The 16594-nt window shown below is 38.9% G+C and overlaps 1 protein-coding gene across 8 annotated transcripts in view; it reads left to right on the top strand.

Annotated features, from left to right (window-relative positions):
* LOC311090791 (uncharacterized protein) overlaps window positions 1-16594 on the top strand; it is a gene marked incomplete at its 3' end in the record, with an annotated part of 54648 nt that overhangs the window by 24826 nt on the left and 13228 nt on the right. For 2 of the 8 annotated variants that reach the window (XM_084126320.1, XM_084126314.1), the window contains exons 1-2: window positions 7931-8082; window positions 10644-10892. The exons of 2 other annotated variants lie outside the window; for them this stretch is intronic. In XM_084126320.1, the coding sequence (XP_083982446.1) occupies window positions 10808-10892 (85 nt within the window). In that variant the 5' untranslated portion in view covers window positions 7931-8082; window positions 10644-10807. Of the gene's footprint in view, window positions 1-2518; window positions 3616-7930; window positions 8083-10643; window positions 10893-11172; window positions 13754-14479; window positions 14653-16594 lie in introns of those variants that run through there. 4 more of the 8 variants (XM_084126318.1, XM_084126317.1, XM_084126319.1 and 1 more) reach the window with 4 other exon arrangements.

Raw genomic sequence — 16594 nt, forward strand, 5'->3', positions numbered from 1 at the left:
TCCAGAGCTGCACCGGCGATGACCTTTAAAGATCTCAACACGCTGGTTAAGAATATCACTCCGTTCAACCCGAACTCCACGGAATGCCCGGACATCCAGTCCTACATCCGAGATATCAACTTCCACCTAGAGGTGAGACCTCATGTGACTGACAGAGACAGGTTCTACCTCCTCAGATCGACATCCAGTTCAGAGGTACGAAGCTTCCTAGACCGACAACCTGCTCATGTCAAGTCAAACTACCAACTGCTATGTAAGACACTGATAAAAGAATTCATAGGCCCAGAGTCAGAACACGGTGTGTTAATCGCCTTGGAAACCAAACAAGGTCGACACGAGACTCCCCAAGCATACTACCACCGTTTTCGACAAGCCTTCTTTGGTGCACATAACTCACCTGAACAAGAAGAGGATGTGAACTTCAAAAACCTCTTTCTGAGAAACCTGCACCCCGGATTAAGTCATCATCTTGGTCTCGAGGCCTGCGCAGACACAATGACAATTCAACAGTTACGTGACCTGACGCACAAGGCCCACATCAAACAGAAGATGTCCTCAAAGAAAGGTTTGAAAACATCCACAGTTTCAAACTCCTTCAGCCAAGACACAAGCCTTGCACTGGAAGACAACCAGTGGCATGACAACACCACAGTTCTTCGTAAGAAGCACAGAGAACGTGATTCCCATGCTGATGACAGATACCACACCAACCACATGGAAAAGCCATGGGACCAGCCACGCTTCTCAGGAAACCCACCTCGGCACAACTCAGTTAAGCACAGCACTGAGTATGCCCAAGAACAAGACAGTTTACCCTCAGAAGATATGGAGCAACTAATGAGGCGACTGGAAGTGTTCTTAGAAAACAGGCTGAACACGGAAGACCACTGATTCATCTGATGCACCTTCATAATGAAGATGACAACCACTTGTTCTACAACAACACAGAACAGAGTGGTCTCTCACAGTCAACCACTGACAAACACCCAGAGGTACCAGAAAACACCATCCTGGCTACCCATCACTCATAAAGAAACCACCAAACGAGCTCCAAACTCAAGAACCATATGTGTGCTACAGAAACAACAGTAAGCCCAGAACGTCAGAAAGTCTGTCACAACCAAAAGGTATCATCGGAGGAATGCAACAACGGAGACCAAGTTTTGCACCACAGCTTCATCCAGCCATGCCAAACTGCCTCCCAATGTCTGCCAGAGAACTTCCTGCCTTACTGGTTTGACTCCCAGCAGATCACAGAAGATCCCTTTTCCAAGGCAAAGAGGCAACAAGCTCATCAAAGCTAAGCCATCAAGCAAAGGGGGGAGCAAAACAGACTGAAACAGATCTGACCATACATACATACATGCATACATCCCTAATACATACATACATACACTACACAACATCCCTAACATACTCACTAACATACAGAAGTTAACTGCCTCTACTGTGCAAAACATTCAACAAACATGTTTTCCCCCACAGGTAGAAACTAACTTCAGAAACTAGCTTAACAACTTAGCTACACTTACCATAGGAAACATGGCAACTAACTACTCATCCAACAAGTACACCTGAGAACACCTATCATTACATCATGATCCCTGACACCTTAGCTGTGCAACAGTAGTTACAATTCATATCAGGAGGAACACTCAACTGCTTTGTTTTGTTTTACCTCTTCCTTCCTTCCTTTTCTTCTTTTATTAGGTAAAATGCCTGTCCGCCCCATAAGGGTCAAGGTCACAATAATAGGATTGACACACCACGCCTAATATTTGTAAGTCACCTCAAAACGAATGTGAGCCAGAGAACTCCCTGCATCATTCGAATCACAAATTGAAAGGTAAATTGGTCTAAACCTAGAACAATTTAGAAGAGAATAAAACAAACAAATCAAATTTAGTCACAAAATTAATTAATCACCGTCCCAAAACAAATTAGGATAACGTCCTAAAATTGAACTAAACTTTAGTCAACGTGATTAACTATATTGAGAGAGTGAACCTGTTTATGCCTAGGTAATCTAATGCCCTGCACCAGTAAAGTGACCAGTCATGGAGGTGTTGTCTTGTTGTTTGCTGTTTGTGTTTGCTTCCTCTACCCATTTCTCCAGCGTTCACCGATGTCTTCTACTCAACACATCGTCGACCGAAGGGGGGGTATGTAACGACAATGAGAAGAAATCAACCACAGACTAATTTTCTGGAAGAAAATTAGTCTGTGGTTGATTTCTTCTCATTGTCGTTACAGCATTTTTACGAGTACAAGTGCATGAGCTCAATATCGGGCTGATACCGATACTGGTATCGGTGCATCCCTAACAAATGAGACATAAAATGCATCTAAATGATAATAATATTGTATAGCTTTTGTCATCCACATTTCAAAAGAAAGAGAAAGAACTAACCTTTGGCAAATCAAAGATCTGATAGTTGATGTTGCTGCTCTGTTGCTTTTTTCTGTTAAATCAGATTTCACTTGAACTTATTTTAACCACATAATATTTTTTATTTAGACTGGATGGAGATGAAACCGCAAAAACATGAACTGAATGAAGTAGAGGAGGAACAGCAGAGCATCAAAACACAAAGAACAAAAGCCAATAAGCAGCAAACCTGCACTCAGTGTGGAAAGAGTTTTGGTCGCAAAGGAGACCTTAAAAAACACACAAGAATTCACACTGGCGAGAAACCGTATCCATGCACTCAGTGTGGAAAGAGTTTTGCTTGTGCATCAGATCTCAGTAAACATCTACGCATTCACTCTGGAGAAAAAACATTCAAGTGTGATCAGTGTGGTAAAGATTTTCATTCATCACCAAATTTAAAACAACACCTAAAAGTTCATTCAGATGAGAAGCCTTATGTGTGTTCTGTCTGTGGAAAGAGTTTTTCAAGGCTGGATCATTGTAAAACGCACCAGAAAACACATGATGAAGTGAGAGATCATGTGTGTTGTGATTGTGGGAAGAGTTTTACTAGAACTGACCAACTGAAAAATCACCAAAGAACTCATACTGGAGAAAGACCTTACAAGTGCTCATATTGTGAAAAGAGTTTTGCTCGTTCTGAAAACCTGAAATTACATGAGCGACTTCATACTGGAGAGAAACCGTACCACTGTACTCAGTGTGGAGAGAGTTTCATATGTCCCAAAGGTCTCAAACATCATCTGTTCATTCACTCTGGAGAAAAACCTTTTAACTGTGATCAGTGTGGTAAAGATTTTATTACATCATCACGTCTAAAACAACACCTGAAAGTTCATTCAGACGAGAAGCCTTACGTGTGTTCCTTCTGTGGAAAGAGTTTTTTATGGCTTAAGAGTTTTAAAGGGCACCAGAAAACACATAATGAAGTGACAGATCATGTGTGTTGTGACTGTGGGAAGAGCTTTACAAGAAATGTCGATCTGAAACGGCACAAAAGAATTCATACTGGAGAAAAACCTTACAAGTGCTCATATTGTGACAAGAGTTTTGCTCGTTCTGAAAACGTGAAATCCCACGAGCGACTCCACACTGGAGAGAACCCGTACCAGTGCACTCAGTGTGAGAAGTTTTTTAAAAGTTCATCAAGCCTTCACACTCATATGAAAAAATGTTGTAAGTGAGCAACAAGTAAATTTGGAGTTTGTCCTAAAAGCACAATATCATCTAGATTAGGGGCATCCAATCTCCAACTTTCCTCAACACACATGCCTGGAAGTTTCTTGTAGAGATGGTCTTATTATTGGGAGATACGAAGGTCTGTGGCTTCACCATTGGAAAAAGCATAACGGCTAACTTGGATCATGTGAGACACTCCAGCCAATCATACAATGGCAGTGACATCCGTGATCGAAATTCACAGTTACTAGGGATGCACCGAAATAAAAATTCTGGGTGCGCTTGCCCAAAAATCAAAACTGAAAATGCTTTTTAAAGTGGTCATGAACTGCATTATTTTATTTTTTAGGTTTCCTGTGGTGCACTTATAATGTTAGTATGATTTTTACATAAAAAATTGTCGTAATTTAGAAATAAAAGCCACTTTTTCCTAACACTGATTTTAGCCCTCTGATTTGAATGCTATGTTTGAAGGGACATGTCTGTGTGAGACTTCAGTGTAAACGCCCACTGCTATGATCGGCTGTGAGACTTCAGTGTAAACGCCCACTGCTGTGATCGGCTGTGAGACTTCAGTGTAAGCGCCCACTGCTGTGATCGGCTGTGAGACTTCAGTGTAAGCGCCCACTGCTGTGATTGGCTGTGAGACTTCAGTGTAAGCGCCCACTGCTGTGATTGGCTGTGAGACTTCAGTGTAAACGCCCCCTGCTGTGATTGGCTGTGAGACTTCAGTGTAAACGCCCACTGCTGTGATTGGCTGTGAGACTTCAGTGTAAGCGCCCACTGCTGTGATTGGCTGTGAGACTTCAGTGTAAACGCCCACTGCTGTGATTGGCTGTGAGACTTCAGTGTAAACGCCCACTGCTGTGATCGGCTGTGAGACTTCAGTGTAAACGCCCACTGCTGTGATTGGCTGTGAGACTTCAGTGTAAACGCCCCCTGCTGTGATTGGCTGTGAGACTTCAGTGTAAACGCCCACTGCTGTGATTGGCTGTGAGACTTCAGTGTAAGCGCCCACTGCTGTGATTGGCTGTGAGACTTCAGTGTAAACGCCCACTGCTGTGATTGGCTGTGAGACTTAAGTGTAAACGCCCACTGCTGTGATCGGCTGTGAGACTTCAGTGTAAACGCCCACTGCTGTGATCGGCTGTGAGACTTCAGTGTAAACGCCCCCTGCTGTGATTGGCTGTGAGACTTCAGTGTAAACGCCCACTTCAGTGTAAACGCCCACTGCTGTGATTGGCTGTGAGACTTCAGTGGAAACGCCCACTGCTGTGATTGGCTGTGAGACTTCAGTGTAAACGCCCACTGCTGTGATCGGCTGTGAGACTTCAGTGTTAACGCCCACTGCTGTGATTGGCTGTGAGACTTCAGTGTAAACGCCCACTGCTGTGATTGGCTGTGAGACTTCAGTGTTAACGCCCACTGCTGTGATCGGCTGTGAGACTTCAGTGTAAGCGCCCACTGCTGTGATTGGCTGTGAGACTTCAGTGTTAACGCCCACTGGTCTGATTGGCTGTGAGACTTCAGTGTAAACGCCCCCTGCTGTGATTGGCTGTGAGACTTCAGTGTAAACGCCCACTGCTGTGATTGGCTGTGAGACTTCAGTGTTAACGCCCACTGCTGTGATTGGCTGTGAGACTTCAGTGTAAACGCCCACTGCTGTGATTGGCTGTGAGACTTCAGTGTAAACGCCCACTGGTCTGATTGGCTGTGAGACTTCAGTGTAAACGCCCCCTGCTGTGATTGGCTGTGAGACTTCAGTGTAAACGCCCACTGCTGTGATTGGCTGTGAGACTTCAGTGTAAACGCCCACTGCTGTGATTGGCTGTGAGACTTCAGTGTTAACGCCCACTGCTGTGATCGGCTGTGAGACTTCAGTGTAAACGCCCACTGCTGTGATTGGCTGTGAGACTTCAGTGTTAACGCCCACTGCTGTGATCGGCTGTGAGACTTCAGTGTAAACGCCCACTGCTGTGATTGGCTGTGAGACTTCAGTGTTAACGCCCACTGCTGTGATTGGCTGTGTTAACGCCCACTGCTGTGATTGGCTGTGAGACTTAAGTGTAAACGCCCGCTGCTGTGATTGGCTGTGAGACTTCAGTGTTAACGCCCACTGCTGTGATTGGCTGTGAGACTTCAGTGTAAACGCCCACTGCTGTGATTGGCTGTGAGACTTCAGTGTAAACGCCCACTGGTCTGATTGGCTGTGAGACTTCAGTGTAAACGCCCACTGCTGTGATTGGCTGTGAGACTTCAGTGTTAACGCCCACTGCTGTGATTGGCTGTGAGACTTCAGTGTTAACGCCCACTGCTGTGATTGGCTGTGAGACTTCAGTGTAAACGCCCACTGCTCTGATTGGCTGTGAGACTTCCGTGTAAACGCCCACTGCTCTGATTGGCTAACATCTTTGCATATGAAATAGCGAAGTATTACATGTGGACTCTCTCGAAAACTTTTTGCACATTTTTACTACTACAGCTCTCAAGATTGTCTAATCATGAAAAGTGTTGATTATAACATAATATTTAGATCTATAGCATCATATTTAGATTGGCATGAAAGGAGATGAGAACTGTAGATCACATGAATGCAGTGATCTCGTCATTGTAACTCGATTTCTGCACACTAACGAATGCTTTTGTCATAACTAACAGTGCAAACACAATGTAAATAAGAGATTCGTTGATTCTAATGGGAGTCCAGAACACTCGCACTGTTTGATTGACATTTCCAGCAATTGTAAAGTGAGCGGTCTTTAATTACTTTCTATATATAATTTAATCACAGTTTACATAAAAGATTATTTTCATCCTACTAAGAGAAACAATGTGAAGTTGACCGTTTTAGTCACTGGTTTCATTTACTGACAATAAACGATTTTGAGACCAAAACATCTGACATTACATATCAGAAATCACTGGTCACTGGTGATTTTGGTTAGGCATGTACACATAATCCGTACATATCAAACAATCTGTAACAAAGCAATCGTGACACAGTAAAAACTTTCAAACTTTTTTTTTTTAAGTGTGTTGCGCCATTCCTGTTGGATCCAATATCCCTGCGTACTAGCATTAGCAGGCATTGCGCTTTTTTTGCTAACTTTACAGGCTTGCCTTCAAGTGGCTTTTGCTGCGTCTGAAATTGCGTTGGAACTTCATTCGCTGGAAGTGTTAAGTTATCCGTGAACTTTTCACCTACTGTTTTTTTTTAATGCTATGAATTTGGACACACTAATCTTTTGGCGTACTGTTTTTCACATACTATATAGTAGAGAAGTATTTGATTTTGGATGCAGGGTTTGTTTCCAGTAAGACCTTGATAAGCTGGTTCAGGTGTGTTTAACTGAACGCTGCAGGACACTGACCCCCCAGAAGCAGGATTGGACCCTGATCTACATTAATTTGGTGAATTTGGTGAAAAGCTTGAAAATCAGACTGAAAAGCTTATGATTGATGGAATTCTCTGTGTGAAGACCAGAAATTCATTGGCAATTTTTGTGCTAAATTCTGTAACGATTTATATACATCTTAATTTTGCAAACAACATGCTTATTTTTATTTTTTAATCACTTATAAATCAAGTGTTACTGATCAAGCTTGTTGTGATGCTTCCATTACCTTAAAAGAAATTAATGAAGCAATTAAGAAATTAATAATTAATTAATAATAATAATTAAATTAAATTAATAATTAATGTTCTTTTCTTATTTATCTTTTTTTTCCTTGTTAGCAAATTGTTATTTATTTTTTTCTCTGTATTCTGTTGGCAATGGGTGTATTGTAGTTACAATTTGTTTTATAAATCTGTCAACTGTATTTTTTGCATCAATAAAAAAAAAAAAAAATCTAACTGGCATTCCCTTCTTCATGTGCTGCATGTGTTTTTGAAAACAATACAAGATATCTCTAAACAAGTTTAGACTATTTGAATACTAAGACGCATACACAGAAGTAATTAGAGACATTTATAATTTAATTTTAACTAGTCAAAATGTATTTGATATATATATATATATATATATTTCTTTTTGTTTTCTTACTAATAAAAAGTAAAAGTATCTTTCAAATGAATTAACAAATTTGATTCTGTCAAACATATCATGAAGAAATGTAAAACTGATACAAGATGTTAATTTTGCAAAAGTCACTGTATTTCACTTATTTTTAGACCGTTACTATATTGAACAACTTTGTAAAAGTACTGGCATATATATATTTTTTTAGATATCTGAATTACCTGATCCAATAGTCGAATCTGCTGTTGTGTGACGTGAAATTGAATTTACTCCGCTCCTCTCCCACACCAGAGCCACGCCCCTTCGCGTCTTGTTGATAATGCTAGTGCTAACTGCTAACAACTATACAAAAACTGCTGCTGTTGTTGTCACGGAGAGGAAAGCTACTTAAGGAATTATTAAACAACATCTCGATGCATTCATATGTGGTAAAAGTCTCCAGCATAGCAGGTATGTAGCGCTGTGATTTTAATTGAATCATGTTGCAAAACGGACCAGAATGTATGTTCAATAATAACAGAGAACCGCAAACTGCTCATCGGGTTTTATTTATTATACATTTTGAAAAGACGAGAGGGAAGAACAGTGGTGTTATACACAAAAACTTAAAATAGCACAAATAAACCCGTGACGGACAATTTTAATACTAGAGGTGCACCGAAATGAAAATTCTGGATGCACCGAAAACCGAAACCGAAAATGACTTTTTGGTTCCAGTTCTCACTATTAACTAGTTGCTTATTAGCATGCATATTATTAGGATATTGGCTGTTTATTAGTACTTATAAAGCACATGATATTAATGCCTTATTCTGCATGATCATATTCTACATTACCCAATACCTAAACTTAGCAACTACCTTACTAACTATTAATTGGCAGTAATTAGGAGTTTGATCCAAAGTTGTAGTTAATAGTTAGTTAATAGTGATAATTGGATTCTAAAGTAAAGTGTGACGCAATATATCAATATATTATTCTTCATGCAGTTCTATGCAACAGAATCGGATTTAACCAAGGGCTGCCCCCAACTAAAGACTTTTCTACTCGTCTAGTAGTCATTCATTTAAGCCATTAATCGACTAGTTCCTTGTTTATATTAATTTAATTACTAAAATATGCAGGGTCCGGAATATATAGCCTATTCCTTGTTCAAGCGCACGGATAAATCTTGCAGAAAAGCACCAGCAAAAGCAATTATTATGAATGTGTCAGGAAAAAATAGCAATGAGATATTTTAATTGTTAAGTGTTATATACAAACTAGTGTTTTCTGAGTCAGTGTCAGCTGCAAAGATGAAGTTGATGATGCTGACTTACATCTCTACGCACATTTAGAGAGAAATACACCTTTCATGCAGATCTTTATTTGTTTTTCGATTCGAATTGGTTCATTTAAAAGAAGACATTTCAAGCTTTCTCTAGATATTGTTCTCATGTCTGTGAGGCAAGAAGCCTATACACTGAGTCTCAGTTCATTTATGAGACGTGCTGCTGTTCAGGGAGACCAAGACGGTAGAAAGTGCATCCTGTGTGTTTTTTTGTATTTTACGTAAAACCTTTACAGTTTCGAATGATGTATCTGTATGACCAAAAATGACGGAGTAGAGTAATGCAAGTGATCGCGCTGACGCTTCTATATTGTGCATTAAGTACGCTAATACTTCAGCTTCCAAACTTTACACAAACGCGTATATGCGCCTAATAATAGCACACATTTATCTGGGTCAACGTAAAGAGCTAGCAGCCATGTAAAGTTGCTACTACTTAAATTTTTCAAATTATAAGCCACATTTGAGGTTGGTGGATGATAGCGAAGTTACAAAAATATAATAAAAATGCTGCGTGAGAGTGAAACTTGAGCGATGAACACAGGGGCAGGGCGGCTTACAATTTTGGCCTATTTTCTCTCGGACAAAACCCTAAAATGCCATTTCCAACCGATAATTTTCAGTGGCTGAAATTTCGGTGCATCCCTATTTTTTTAAAGTTTGAGTGGTATTAACATGTACTAATGACATTGATTAGTACATTACGTTGAATATGGATTGTGTCTTCTGTGTCAATGCAGGTGTACTCATGTAATTTAAGGTAGAGTAGGCAATTTTTGAAGAGGCTAGCAATAGCAAGCTAGCATTGAAAGCATAAGATCCCAGCCTTCGTTTAGAGTGTCTCCAAAGCCACGCCTCCTACAAAACACATGGACTGCATCTGAAAACGTAGGCGGTTGACTTGTTGCCTCGCTGCGCACAAAGGTTCCTCACAAAACGGATTTCGGACAGACTTCTGAGGCAGCGTAACAGTTTAATGATCTACAGCATCTTTGTGTGTAAACGTTGCCTGCTAAGTCATTGACTGATAGATAGGGCAGCGAGGCAACAAGTCAGCTGCCTAAGTTTTGGGACGCAGCTGTTGACAAAATAAAAATCATTTAGTTCAGTTAGAGAACAGAAACTATAACTAAAAACTGAATGCGTCTGCTTAGCAGCAGGAGTCAAATTTCACCTCATTTCGCCCATTTCGCCTCACTCTTGACTGACAAGACGATGGCTGAAGATTTGGTTTCTAAGCGAAATGTAAAGGCACCTATTTAAGCGAGTTTGTCTTTGTACTGTTTTGTTGTTGTGTTTTCATTAAGAATAATAATGAACCCACAATTCAAGCAGTTGCTGCCACCGAATTGCTGCTAATTTGAAAGTGAAAGTAAAATGCATGAATGGGCATTCATGGCGTGTCCACTAGCACAGAGCTGAGCGAGTGTTTTCACTTAATTCCTATGGATGTTCTCTAATTAGTTTAGATATTGATTGAATAATATAGCACATAACCTGTGCCTTGTTTCATCCTTATCCTGGGTTACATAAAAAAGAGCAACGTTCCTCTAGAGGAAATTACGAATATGTAACCATCAAAATGTTTCACCAACAAAATGAAGAACCTTTAAAATGGCATTATAGGGGCACTTTACCGTAATCCAGTATAAATTCAGTAACTTATCTTTGATTTTTCCAGATCTGGTCCTGTGGGCGTCAGTATCACACAGTGATCACAGTTCACACCTGCAGTGAAGCCCCTCCCACAACAATTCACCAATAAATACTGGGAATATTCCCATCATCCTACAAGAGAAGGACAAACTCCAGGAGTAGCAGCTGAAATCTGTGTGACTGTTAAAGATGGAGTTTATTAAAGAGGAGATTGAAGACATGAGTGATCCAGAACCATCCAGAATAAAACATGAAGATACTGAGGAACAAATAGGTTGGTGTCCATTCTTGATTCTTCATTGTTGACTGCTGAGAAACATTAAGGTAACTAAGCTTCAGTTCAGCAGATTTGCAAAATAGAGATACAGAAAATGCACCTTAATGATCATAATCTTGTATAGCTTTTGTCATCCACATTTTAAATGGATTAGCAAGAAAATGACAGAACTAAACTTTGGCAAATCAAAGATCTGATACTTGATACTCTGTTGTTTTCTTCTGTTGAATCAGATTTCACTTGAACTTATTTTAACAACATAATATTTTTATTTTAGACTGGATGGAGATGAAACCGCAAAATCATGAACTGAATGAAGCAGAGGAGGAACAGCAGAGCATCAAAACTAATAAGCTGCACTCCTGCCCTCAGTGTGGAAAGAGTTTTGGTCGCAAAGGACACCTTAACAAACACTTGAGAATTCACACTGGCGAAAAACCGTATCCATGCACTCAGTGTGGAAAGAGTTTTGCTTGTGGATCAGGTCTTAAACATCATCTGCGTATTCACTCTGGAGAAAAACCATTCAAGTGTGATCAGTGTGGTAAAGATTTTAATTCATCATCAAATCTAAACAAACACCTGAAAGTTCATTCAGATGAGAGGCCTTATGTGTGTTCCTTCTGTGGAAAGAGTTTTTCACGGCTGGAACATTTTAAACTGCACCAAAAAACACATAATGAAGTGAGAGATCATGTGTGTTGTGACTGTGGGAAGAGCTTTACTACATCTGGCCATCTGAAACAGCACCAAAGAATTCATACTGGAGAAAGACCTTACAAGTGCTCACATTGTGACAAGAGTTTCACTCATTCTGGATCTCTGAAATCACACGAGCGACTTCATACTGGAGAGAAGCCGTACTACTGTACTCAGTGTGAGAAGAGTTTCAAATGTCCCAAAGGTCTCAGGAATCACCTGTTCGTTCACTCTGGGGAAAAACCATTTAACTGTGATCAGTGTGGTAAAAAATTTGTTTCATCATCACATCTAAAAAAACACCTAACCGTTCATTCAGACGAGAAGCCTCACTTGTGTTCTCTCTGTGGAACGATTTTTTCAAGTCTTTATTATTTTAAACTGCATCAGAAAACACACACTGAAGTGAGAGATCATGTGTGTAGTGACTGTGGGAAGAGCTTTACTAGAGCTGACAATCTGAAAAATCACAGAAGGACTCATACTGGAGAAAGACCTTACAAGTGCTCATATTGTGACAAGAGTCTCACTCGGTTTGAGCACCTGAAATCACACGAGCGAGTTCATACTGGAGAGAAGCCGTACCACTGTACTCAGTGTGAGAATAGTTTCAAATGTTCATCAAGCCTTCACACTCATATGAAAAAATGTTGCATGTGAGAAACATTCGTTTTCATGTCAAATACCTGCAATTTGTCTTAAAGCAGCACCAGGTAACTTTTCAACCTTCATAATATATTTCCAAGACTCTTGTGATGGTACATCGACTTACAATAGGTTGAATGACACGTCTGCCATAGCCTGACGGGGTCTGTATCGTTTTTAATCGTACTTTTAAACTTCGGGGTTCGGGTAGTAACCCGAGCACAAAAAGAACTACAAAATTTGACTGCTTTACGGCATAGGCTACCTCACTTCCCCCAACACGTCCTCACATGCTGTTGGACTTGTAAGTAACGTTATATTGCTCATATTGTATATCACTCGGACAAGCTTTCACTCGTTGGTGTGAGCTAAAAAGCACCTGGCGTTCTTGTTGATCGATTAGTAACTTAGACATCTTCGGAGGCTAGCTCGATGTCCCACGATTTGAAACGCGTTGTGTTTATTACCCAATCGAACTCGTGTAACTGTCTGTCACACGTTTTACCGTCCACAGCATTACTTGATAGACAAAAATAGGACAAGAATGAGCATCAAACAGAAACAATCCGCTTACGGAATGTTCTATTTACAACGGAATGTTCGAGGCGCACATACAATACAGACTGCCGACAGTTAAACAGGGCGCGCGCAGCTCTTAAAGGGGACACGCCTTATTTCCACTCGTTACAGCTTCCATCCGACTGAACAGGGACCGGTATACAGGGGGGAGGGGATCAGGCCGTGAGTGAAGAGACTGCTCTGCGTGAGTGGTATTTATGACAGTAACGTTAAATACAAGTAGTCCACAGCGACTCTAGGGGTCGTTGTTTGACCAAAACGGAAATCCTACATAGTGGGGCTTTAAAAGCACAATATAATTTAGATCAGGGGTGTCCAAACTCAGTCCTGGAGGGTTTCGCTCCAGCTTTCCTCAACACTCAGCCTGGAAGTTTCTTGTAGAGATGGTCTTAATATTGGGAGATCTGAGGGTCTGTGGCTTCACCATTGGAAAAAGTGTAACGCTAACTTGGATCATGTGAGAAGGGCCGTTCTTACGACTGCAATGAGGCCCCACTCCCTGGTGAAAAGATTAAAAAATCAGATTGAAATAATTGATGGAATTCTCTGTGTGAAGAACCAGTTTTTGTGCCGGATTCTACAACGATTTATATACATCTACATTTTGCAAAGAACATGTTCAAGCTTTCTGTGATGTTTCCATTACCTTAAAATTAATTAATCAAGCAAGTAAATCTGGTTAGGACACAATGTACATTATTTATTGTTAATAATACACAATAATATGCATTTATAATAACTGACTCACTAAAAGCAAACCATTATTGAACCTCTCATTATTCCTCTTCTTTAACTTATTTTTTCTCACTAGCCAATCATTGTTATTTTTTCTCTGTATTCTCTTGACAAAAGGTGCATTGTTGTTATTTTGTGTTTTATAAACATGTCAACTCTGCATATTTTGCAAAAATAATAAATACAATATCCAACTGGCATTTCCTTCAAGGGTTTCTTAATGAAAATGATTCAAGATATCTCTAGTTGCGTTTTGACTAGTCTAAATACTATTTTAAGACACATGCACAGAAGAAATTAGAGACATTTCTAATTCAGTTTTGAGTAGTTCCAATGATATTTTCAGATATCTGAATTGTACCTGCTTTAAAAATAAATAATAATAATATTTATTATTGAATGCCAGCCACATATCAATAATAAACATGACAATAATCCAACATATAGTGTAAAAATATTATCCAAATATAGACTACAAAAAATAGGAAAATAAAATATGCAGTGTATTTATAAAAATAATACAAGTAAACAGAAAGAAAATATAAACAGAAAAAAAAACAGGTACGAGATCATCATATAAATAGCATAAAAGCATTTTGCTTTACTATTTTTAAACCCAAATAGTAACTCAATATAATTTTTCATATCTATCTGAAATAACAAAATGTTGGAGTTTCCTTTAGCCCATTTTTGTTTATTTATTTGGTATTTCCCCATAATCAAACAATAAAGGCCTCATTTGGTAGTAATCTTTGTCTATTAAAAAAAAATATATATATATATATATATATTTTTTTTTTTTTTTTTTTTTTTTCCAGAAAAGTAAACTTTCATCCCTAAAAATGTACAAAGAAAACATTCCAAATCTTTGAATTGTATCTGATAGTCGAATCTGCTTTTATGTGATGAGAGACTAAATTTACTCAGCTCCTCCCCACACCAGAGCCCCGCCCCTACGCGTCTTGTTGACAATGCTAGTGCTAACTGCTAACAACTGTAGTCTACTTTGTTGTCACGGATAGAAAAGCCACTTGATTTTCTTAAGGAATTATTAAACAACCTCTCGATGCATATGTGGTAAAAGTCTCCAGCATAACAGGTATGTAGGGCTGTGATTTTAACTGAATCATGTTGCAAAACGGACCAGAGTGTTTGTTCAATAACGACAGAGAAGCGCAAACTTGTCTCATTTTATTTAATATACACTTTGAAAGGAGAATAGTGAAGAACAATGGAATTATACACCAAAAAACGCGAAATAGTAATTCACAGCATGCACATCTCAATATTATCTTATTTCACGATGTAAGCTAGAATAGGACACAAAACCCTTCATTAGTCCTCTGTACATACACTGTTATTTTAACATTCAGGACCTTTATTATTAAATTCTTACACACAGCGCTGTTTAAAGACTCTTGAAGGCCAAACAGATTAGATAACAAACGCTTTAAAACCATGTAATGTTCTGTGTTAAGCACAGCCTAATAACAAATAGGCTACTTAAACATGAGAATCATGCTAAATGTTGCGCTTAATGATCCACAAACTGGATACAGAAGAGACTGTTTAATGCTATTGTATTGGAAATGGTGAAGTCTCAGCATTCTTTTAACTATAATGACAAATTAGTAACACTTTTGTTAATGTATTAACTAACATTTACAACGAGCAATACTTTTTTTTTTTACAGTAGGCCTAGTTATTATTCTTTGACAACAATAGTTAATAAAAATGCAACTGTTCATTGTTAGTTCATCTTAGCTCAGGTCCATTTAATAACATTATACAACTTTTGATTTTAATAAAGCATTAGTAAATGTTGAAATTAACATAAACTAAGATTAACAAATGCTTTATAAGTAGGCATATTCTTCATGTTAACTAAAGAATTGACTAATGTTAACAAATGGGACCTTTTTGTAAATGTTACCGAACAATAAAGAAAAAATACAATTTCAGTCAGTATCAAGGATTTTTTTTCAAGGTTTTTGTTCATAAAACTTTACATTTAGTATATTATCATTTAGTCTCAAATGTGAGGTTCATCATTTTATAACACTTTTTGTTTTGACAACTGGTATTATTTGAACTGTAAAGTTGTTTAAAGCATATTGTATTGTCATTTTACAGTTTAGGATGTTACCATAGACATTGGTGTTGTTTCAAAACAACTTTGCTAGCTAAACATGTTTTGTTCTACTAATATCAGAATTTTTTTTAATGATTTAACAATTTTTAGAAGAATTGTTGCTTATACCCTCTCTATTCAGTCTGTGTTGTTTAAGTGGATGTATGTTGTCTCGTAAGATTTCGGATTAGTTAAAGGTCCCATATTATGCCCCTTTTCACAAGATGTAAAATAAGTCTCTGATGTCCCCAGAGTGTGTATGTGAAGTTTCAGCTCAAAATACCCAACAGATCATTTTTTACAGCATGTTTAAATTGTCATTTTTTGGGGCTCAGAAAAACGAGCTGTTTTAGTGTGTGCCCTTTAAATGCAAATAAGCTGCTGCTGGACGACCCAGGGGGCGGAGCTTCATGAGCTCGCGCTCAGTCTCTCAGGACAATTTCATCTCACGGAATGATGATAATATCAGAAACTCTCAGTAACGCCGTTCATTTCGAGTCGGACAATAATGCCTACAGAGTCAGAGTGCTGTATAGAGATGGAACAGGTATAGTTTAGTAGTTTAATTACAGTTATTATAATGTATTTGTCATCTGCTTGTATGTATCCATTATTTATTAATAGCCTACAAGTCTGCTGTTTCGGACCAGGTCCGAATGATGATCAAACATATACTGATGAGTTTAATAAAGTTTATTGTACATCACACAAAAGATGAAGCGTCAGTTTTACTTCAGAAAATCACCGTAAGAGCTGAGTAAACACAGTAAGTTATAAGAAGTGCGCAAGTACATAAACGAATTTCGGTAGAGTTGAGGGAGCATTCCTGTGGGCGGAGGTTAGTCAAAAAACGGTTCTAGTGATGTCATTAAAGAAGGAAGTAGAGGGATGTAGTCCAAACGGGCCGTTC

This window comes from Abramis brama (genome assembly GCF_963993115.1).
Source record: "Abramis brama genome assembly, chromosome: 10".
Lineage (NCBI taxonomy): Eukaryota > Metazoa > Chordata > Actinopteri > Cypriniformes > Leuciscidae > Abramis > Abramis brama.